Raw genomic sequence first — 8,957 nt, forward strand, 5'->3', positions numbered from 1 at the left:
TGTAGTTCTTGACAAAAACGTGATTTTCAGCTTTTTGCTCAAAATGTTTCTTTTTTTAATGAAACTTACCCATATTCAAGTGTTGATTAAAAAACGCATTAAGATGGAAACATTTTTTTTTTTAAGCAGAGGCTTTTTTCTTTCTTTTGATTTATTGCATGGTCGGATATTCATACAGCAAAATATTTTGGGGGCATGATCAAAAATGCTGGCGCTGGTGTTGTCTGGCAACTTTAATTCGAGAGAGAATTCTCGCAACTCATTGGCTCCAGCCTCTGTAGATAGGCTACACTAGCGTAGTGTTGATTGGTGATGCGAAGAGCAAAAATTAGACATTAATTGCTTTAGCAGCGGAGTACCGGTACAGTCGAAGAAGCAGAATAGGTCTGAAGCTAGAAGTCAGAAAGACTGTCAAAAAAATCGAGCAAAAACATCATTACGGCACACAGAGTGGAAAGATTTTATGACAGAGAAAATCTCGAGCAGTGATGCCCAAGTTGCTTCTTTTTTCATTGGGCCGGTAAGTGAATTAATTATACACTTAGGCTACTTACTTACTAGTAGCCTAAACATCTCTCTAAGAAGGAGAAGATCATTTATTATTTTGCCTGTTTTCATTTCAACTTGTTTCATCAATTGCCAAACCTGTGTACAAAAGTACAAAATGTCTGTACCAGTTGAACATCATAGATCACAACAGTTTTTTAAGACCAGATTTTATTTCTTAATTTTCCAAAGATAGGCCTACATTAATTCCTATTTTTAAAGTTATTCCTCAAACAATAAATTGCTTTATTTAAATGTAGAGTGTAATGTCACAGTGTTTATTAAAGATTATCCTACATGAGATGAAGCTATTGGCCTACATACTAAATAAGTGAGATCTTTTTTTTAAAATTATTTTTACATATACTTCCATACATGTATAAGCAACTTCAATCAGTTGAGGTCTTGTTTACTGCGGAGGGGGCCTCTGAATGGAGTCAGAGACTCTCTGGACGAGACTGGCACACTCTGCCATGTTGAGATGTTTGTCATGATCCTCATCTACATCGTCCATCCATTGCTGAGTCACCATTGGGGTCAAGGTCTACCAAAAGAGTGAGAGAGAATTTTCCATGAACCCCTTAGCACTCCCTATTTACATAAACATCATATAATCATGTTTGCTGATTTATCTATGATTTGAGAAAACGTATACAGACCTGGATTGCCCTTCCAAACTCGATCAGCATCATTTCAAAGACCTTCGGCCCGTCCAGAAGAAGGGTCCCACCCTGAGTGTAGAATGTGCAGATCTCATTTCCAATGCTAGGAGGAGGTGCGTCGCCATTGTCTATTATGTCAGAAAGAGAAAGCAAATTTAAAATGTGTTAGATCCATAGGAAAAAGAGATATCATAACTAAATGACAAGGCAAAGCACTGAAAAAACCTGATGCTGATAATTGTGATTAGGACTAGAAAGTAATAGTTCAGTATGATCTCCAATGAGAGAGAAACTGTGATTAGATACTCACTCTGAGCGTAGACCACAACAGCCAGCACACACAGGCTCAACACTGTCACCAGCTGGAGATTATTTGCCATTGCTGCAGATGTTTTACAAGAACAAGTCTGTCAGATGAAGAAAGGCTGTAAAAGAAATGAGGAATTATTGAGAGCAGCAAGTCATTATATGTGGATTTCATTCATATATGGAAATGTTAGTACATTGCTATTGCTAGTACATTGGTCCATGAAAAATTTGAGAGAATTTTTTGAAACATTTATTGTAGCTTATGGCTGTCAAATCTCTGTTAACTTACGGTATTAATTAAATAAACACTTGTTTTATTTATTAATTTGATATTGCTGTGTAAATCTGTTTTCTAAAAAATAATAATTTGTAAATACCGGTACATAAATAAATGTAACTGATTTTTTTGCATCATGTTTACATCTAACTTTAAAAGTGTGTCAAAAAGAAAAATGGGCCTATACATAAAATTAAATGTTCTCCAGACAATATTGTACTAATTTGGGGTCGTTAATTAATGTCAATTTTTTTATCATAGTGCTTTTCACAATACACATTGTTTCAAAGCAGCTTTACTGAAATTCACCATTTGTAACACCTTAATGCCTAATTGTCAAAATTAGTCATTTTAATGCTTAAGAGTTTAAGTATTCGGCTTTCTATTTATTTCACATAGTATAAATGAGTCTTAAAAGACATGAAAATATAGGCTACAGCTGCCTTTATATTTCAGTTGGCTAAATACTAATGTAACCCTCATTCCCTGAATGAGGGAACGGGAGACGTAACGTCGAACGTGGACGACTGAAAGGGAACCAAACTGTAAGTTAAGAAAGTTCAAAAGATCTGGATATTATTGGCAGCATTTCATTTCACAATTTAATTAAAAAGATAAGCGCCAGGAAAACATCCATGCTTTCTCATTGGTTATCAGTGACTCATTCCACTAATCCTTCCATCAGTGTAATACAATATTTTTGAAAAGAATGCAAACGTGATTTCTTTTAAACGCTTACTGAAGTGAGTCATTCAAGCTGTCGATCCGGTTGTGCAAGCTTTTGTTAAACTAAAAATGCCGACCACATTGACGGAGCTTTTGTTTGTATGTAAATAGTGGGGAAGTGGGACATTTTAAAAGATAGTTCACCTTAAAAGTAACATTTCTGTCATCACCTATCGTTTCTAACCCATGTGAATTTCTTCTTTAGTGGAACATGAAAGCCATTCTCTTTCTGTATGGAAAAAGATTCTGTTATTCTTCCTAACTTCCTTTGTGCTCTACAGAAGAAAAGTCATACATGTCTGAAACCTCATGAAGGCAAGTAAATTATAACATTTTGAGGTTGAATTTATATTTTCATATAAAAAGTTCATCACCTGTAGATATTTATCAATTTACTTATTAAAAAAAAGAAATCCTGAACTAGTCAGTGATAATGTTGTAGCTATCTGAATTCTATTTTTTTTTTAAAAAACTATGATGACAAATTCTTAGAAAGTGTTATAGTTTAACACAATAACTGATATGTTGTGATTCTATATCTGCAAACTGATCCAATAGGTTAATAAAATGATGATATTATGCAGTGATATGTTATTAATATCTTAAACCAGCATGTAAATGTTAGAGAGTATGTTAGTAGAATATTATGTTGTTATAAATGTTGTTATAGAGTTGATATAAAAAACAAGCAATAACGTCACAAATAATTTTCAAAAACGTCAAGCACGAGATAAAAAGCTTAGATACAAAATAATTTGGTAAATTTTATTTTTGATTTAAATTCTTTCAGGAGAACGTTAAAATGTATGGCTTGCGGACAACACTGGAGTTTGAAAAGACACCAGAGGGAAACGAACGGTGAAAATAGAAAGAGAGAAAGTAAACCAACAGTTTGTGTAGAGAAAAGTAGATGAGTGCAGGTGCTTCTTACCTGTATCAAGTCTGAAGAGATACTGCCAGCTCTCTGAACAAGGAAATGATCAAAACTAGGCATGTGTGATTTACATATGGCCACCTATTTTCACATTTCATATAGAAAAAAAGAGCCCGAGTGGGAGGGAAGAAAAAAAAAACAAGTCATGGAGGTGTGACGTGACTTACTGGTTTGTTGATACGTTCTTCTTTGTTCCTGATGAATGGCATGGAACATAATTATCTATCTATCTATCTATCTATCTATCTATCTATCTATCTATCTATCTATCTATCTATCTATCTATCTATCTATCTATCTATCTATCTATCTATCTATCTATCTATCTATATATATATAAACATGTATAATAAATGCCATGGTTTTTTATTCACTTTTGATGCTAGTGTGAAGGTAATGTTTGAGGACTGCAACATTCATACATAAATAAACATATAATATTGTTGTATGCTGTATGTTTTATGTTCTCACACTGGCAGACACACTCTCACATATAAGTTTCCACTAATGTGGTGCATAATAAACATTGAAATGAGTGAGTTGTACATGTACATGTAACTTTAGATCATATGTGAAATAAACAAGAACTGGACTAACAAGCAGCTTTTTTTTTTTTGTATAGGAAGCATTCTTTTACTTTCACTTTAATAACTGAGAACAGCCACTATCTATGTGGGACTTTCTGAGTGTCAAAAAATCACATCATACGAAAGAACCTGCTAATAAATTAGAAACTACAGAAATGTGGTTAAATCACTATAAGTGATTTTACCACTATTTAATTTGTAATTTACAGTTTGCAATTGCCCAGATATGTAGCACACAATTGACTGGACCTGACCTGAGTATGACTGAATATCTGAACATAATTTGAAATCTTTGTCAGTTTTGTGTGCAATAGGTTGTAAAGATTTTTTACAGTTTTAGCTGAGGAAAAACTATCAATAACTTATGACAACATATGTTTTGACATTGCTTTAACTCATCAAAAAAATAGGTTGAGCAATGTTTAACTTTCAACTATATATATATATATATATATATATATATATACACTCACCTAAAGGATTATTAGGAACACCATACTAATACTGTGTTTGACCCCCGTTCGCCTTCTGAATTGCCTTAATTCTATGTGGCATTGATTCAACAAGGTGCTGAAAGCATTCTTTAGAAATGTTGGCCCATATTGATAGGATAGCATCTTGCAGTTGATGGAGATTTGTGGGATGCACATCCAGGGCACGAAGCTCCCGTTCCACCACATCCCAAAGATGCTCTATTGGGTTGAGATCTGGGGCCTCATTTATAAACGTTGCGTACGCACAAAAGAAGGCGTACACCGCTCTCTACGCAATAATTGGTATTTATAAAAAGCAAACTTGACGGGAAAATGTGCGGTCCTTCACGCAAGCTCTGACCCAGGCGTACGCACAAAAACGGGTGAAATGAGAAATGGCGACACCGTCGGCAGATGGAAGAAACACGTGAAAGTGTGTGAAACTGTAGACCGTTGTGTAAAATAAATGGCAATACTGCCTCTCATAAATAACACGAAGACTTCACAAAGCAAGTCTTACAATCAACAGCCTACACGAACACCCGTTTGATCGATCTGAAACAGAAATGCAAATTAATATTTCCAAAAAGAAAAGTCAAATATGTTCTGCAATAATATTGGCATGTTATACAATTCATCCTCATAAATAAGATGGTAAACAGAACGCAATAATGTACAAAACTGATATTCTCGCCAATGTGTCCGTCTGGCGGAGCAGATATAGATGCAACTAGATAGTCAGTCAGATAGATATATAATTAGGGAGATATATAGCCTAGATAGATTTATAGACAGATAGATAAATAGTTGTATTATTTGTCCTCTGGGGAAAGTTGTTTTCATACTAAAAATGTCTTCATCAGCTATGGAATCATGGTATTCATGCATATGCCTTTAGTTTGTTTTATTTTTGATAAAATAACGTATGACGTAGCCTATGTCTCAACCATTCAGAAAGCTGCAAGAAATTACATTTGCGCTGAACTAATTCCCATTTCCAAGTAGATTATAACCAACATCTGTAGCTTGTCAGATGCAATTAAATGGATGGAAATAAAATGCCCCATCACAATGCGTAATGACGCACAATGGCTGATCTTGCGCTCTTAGAAGATGTGGCAAATGGAAGGATTCGGAGTGAACGCATCTTCAGACAGCAAGAAGATTTGCTGGCAAATGAGGACGAGTGGCTCATGAGCCGGTTCCGACTTCCTCGAGCTGTCCTGTTGGATCTCTGCGGTCTTTTGGCCCCCGCGTTACAGAGGAGCACTCGGAGGAACCATGCCGTGCCAGTCCCACTTCAAGTCCTAACAACACTAGGATTCCTGGCGACTGGCACTTTTCAGAGGGAATTGGCTGACAGGTCAGGCATATCTCAGCCGACCCTTAGCCGGATAATGCCAGACATTTTAAAAGGCATAATAGCTTTGTCCCATGAGTGCATAAAGTTTCCATACACGGCGGGTGAACAGGCAAACAAGAAAGCTCAATTTGCAGCTATGTACGGTTTCAATGTCCAAATTATTTGTGATGCAGACATGTTGCTCACTAACGTAGTAGCTCGGTGGCCTGGGTCAACCCATGACTCATTCATTTTAAGACACAGCAGTGTTGGGCGCAGATTCGAGGCTGGTGCTGTGCGTGATGGCTGGCTTCTAGGTAGGCTACGTTTGATTACTAGACATTTTACTGTACTTCAAAGTCTTAACCCTTTCACTATCCTTGCAGGGGACAGTGGATATCCCCTCAAACAGTGGCTGCTTACACCTTTCCTCAATCCACATAATGCAGAGGAAAGGAAATACAACATGTGCCACAGCCGAGCTCGCGCTATAGTGGAGCGCACCATCGGCCTGTTTAAGGGCAGATGGCGCTGCCTCGACTGCACTGGAGGGAGGTTATTGTACACTCCTGAAAAGGTGTCCAAAATCGTGCTGGCATGTGCTGTGCTACACAATGTGGCACAGCTTAAAAACGTGCCTCTACCCCCTGACGCCGATTGCTGTGTTGGCCCCGACCCTGACCCCCATCCCCAGGCATTTGAGCCAAATGCTGCTGCTGTGCGCCAGCGTTTGGAAGTGATGCGTCGCTTGTAAAGAACAACAAAAGGTGTGGAAAAAATATATTATTTATTCAAGAATTCCCTCATTGTGCTGTTTATTTCAGTTAGGACAGTCTTGATTTCACCCAACTCCTTTGCCACCTCTCTGACTGAGTTAATGACTTCCCTCTAAATTTCAAGGACTGCATCGGTGAGGACACGCCCGCTGCTGGAGGGTTGAGAGCCGCGTGCCGTGGAGACGCTGGGCACAGACGGCTGCTCAGCTGCAGCCTCTGAACCACTGGCACTGGCCCAGCTAGAACACCCAGCGACTGAAATAAAGATTGTTCTATATGAATAAATTGTAATCGTGTAGCCTACATACATGTGACTTGACTGCATTCATTTGACTTATTTCACTTACCTGTGTCATCCGGTGCATCTGGCGCGTCAGTGTCCCCCTCCGCCTCAGTCACCACTCCACTTAATAGGGATTCCCCAATAATTGCCGACAGTCTCTCATCAAGAGGGGTCAGCTCCGGTGTCCCCTTTCCCCCACCCGTGGCAGACACACTCTGGCGATGGAGCGCTAGACGCTTTTTTGCCTCGACTTTGATGTCTGACCATCTTTTTTATTTCGGCCACAGTCCGAGGTTGTGAGGCTACAGCATTTACAGCGTCTGCAACCTTTTGCCACTCAAGTGCCTTTTTGGCATTAGTAATGCCCACACTGTGCCCTCCAAACAACATTTTTCTCCTCTTTTCCACCTCGCCAACGATAACTTCTACTTCACATTGAGTGAAGTTACGTTTTTTTGATTTCCTCTCTATGTTTGCCATAATTTCACAATCTATGAATATTAACTTGTGGGCGTTTCACGGACTATTTATGGGCGACTATGGGCGTGACATGAAGCCGCAAAAGCTGCGCTACATTTAGAATTGATTGGGATTTATTAAGGAAAAAATGCGTAGGATGTGCGTGTGCACGGTTTTATAAATCCGAATATTTCTGTGCGTACGCACGTCCTATGTTTCATCCGTACGCCACTTCTGACGCAAAACCTACGCAAAGTTTTATAAATGAGGCCCCTGGTGACTGTGGGGGACTTTTTAGTACAGTGAACTCATTGTCATGTTCAAGAAACCAATTTGAAATGATTCGAGCTTTGTGACATGGTGCATTATCCTGCTGGAAGTAGCCATCAGAGGATAGGTACATGGTGGCTATAAAGGGATGGACATGGTCAGAAACAATGCTCAGGTAGGCCGTGGCATTTAAACGATGCCCAATTGGCACTAAGGGGCCTAAAGTGTGCCAAGAAAACATCCGCCACACCATTACACCCCCACCACCAGCCTGCACAGTGGTAACAAGGCATGATGGATCCATGTTCTCATTCTGTTTACGCCAAATTCTGACTCTACCATCTGAATGTCTCAACAGAAATCGACTCATCAGACCAGGCAACATTTTCCCAGTCTTCAACTGTCCAATTTTGGTGAGCTCTTGCAAATTGTAGCCTTTTTTCCTATTTATAGTGGAGATGAGTGGTACCCGGTGGTGTCTTCTGCTGTTGTAGCCCATCCGCCTCAAGGTTGTGCGTGTTGTGGCTTCACAAATGCTTTGCTGCATACCTCGGTTGTAACGAGTGGTTTTTTCAGTCAAAGTTGCCCTTCTATCAGCTTGAATCAGTCGGCCCATTCTCCTCTGACCTCTAGCATCAACAAGGCAACAAAGCCCACAGGACTGCCGCATACTGGATGTTTTTCCCTTTTCACACCATTCTTTGTAAACCCTAGAAATGGTTGTGAATGAAAATCCCAGTAACTGAGCAGATTGTGAAATACTCCGACCCATGTCTGCCACCAACAACCATGCCAAGAAAAAATTGCTTAAATACACTTTCTTTCACATTCTGACATTCAGTTTGGAGTTCAGGAGATTGTCTTGATCAGGACCAAACCCCTAAATGCATTGAAGCAACTGTCATGTGATTGGTTGATTAGATAATTGCATTAATGAAAAATTGAACAGGTGTTCCTAATAATCCTTTAGGTGAGTGTATATATATACTTTATATATACTTTATATACATTTTTTTATTTTTTGCTGTAAAATTCCTTAGGACAGATTCACACAGAATGTGTTTTTGCATTTAAAAACATGAGATGCATGTAAGGGAAGTTTGGGGGGGTCAAGATCTAAAGACATGTTTTTTAAAATCTTAACTTGATTGCTTAACTCTGTGTCATATGCAAGTGCAACAGTCAAACACGTCCACCTAGCTCGTTTACACAGAAAGACAATGGAAAATCAGCACAGTGGAATGCAGAAACGTTTTCTGTGTGAACGGCCCCTTATTCAGAATAAAAATCATGGGGCATGGAAATAATACAAG

At 38.7% G+C, this 8,957-nt stretch overlaps 1 protein-coding gene across 1 annotated transcript; it reads right to left on the reverse strand.

The window, feature by feature from the left end:
- Positions 1-436: 436 nt before the first annotated feature.
- On the reverse strand, positions 437-3,558 carry LOC143721087 (uncharacterized). Its single transcript, XM_077211259.1, has 4 exons — positions 3,452-3,558; positions 1,519-1,633; positions 1,206-1,336; positions 437-1,090 (listed from the first exon to the last, which is right to left on the reverse strand). The coding sequence occupies exons 2-4, from the start codon at positions 1,586-1,588 to the stop codon at positions 956-958; spliced, it is 336 nt and encodes a 111-aa protein (XP_077067374.1). The 5' UTR covers positions 1,589-1,633; positions 3,452-3,558; the 3' UTR covers positions 437-955.
- Between the last annotated feature and the right edge of the window lie 5,399 nt (positions 3,559-8,957).

The sequence above is a fragment of the Siphateles boraxobius genome, unplaced genomic scaffold, assembly GCF_051911475.1.
Source record: "Siphateles boraxobius isolate OS27281-9 unplaced genomic scaffold, OSU_SipBor_1 12, whole genome shotgun sequence".
In the NCBI taxonomy this organism is placed as follows: Eukaryota; Metazoa; Chordata; class Actinopteri; order Cypriniformes; family Leuciscidae; genus Siphateles; species Siphateles boraxobius.

Coding starts and splice junctions, on each gene's coding strand:
- LOC143721087 (XM_077211259.1), bottom strand. CDS start 1,588: ATGGCAAATAATCTCCAGCTGGTGACAGTGTTGAGCCTGTGTGTGCTG. Junction 1,337..1,518: donor TGTTGTGGTCTACGCTCAGA/GTGAGTATCTAA, acceptor CTGACATAATAG/ACAATGGCGACGCACCTCCT. Junction 1,091..1,205: donor AGTTTGGAAGGGCAATCCAG/GTCTGTATACGT, acceptor CTCTTTTGGTAG/ACCTTGACCCCAATGGTGAC.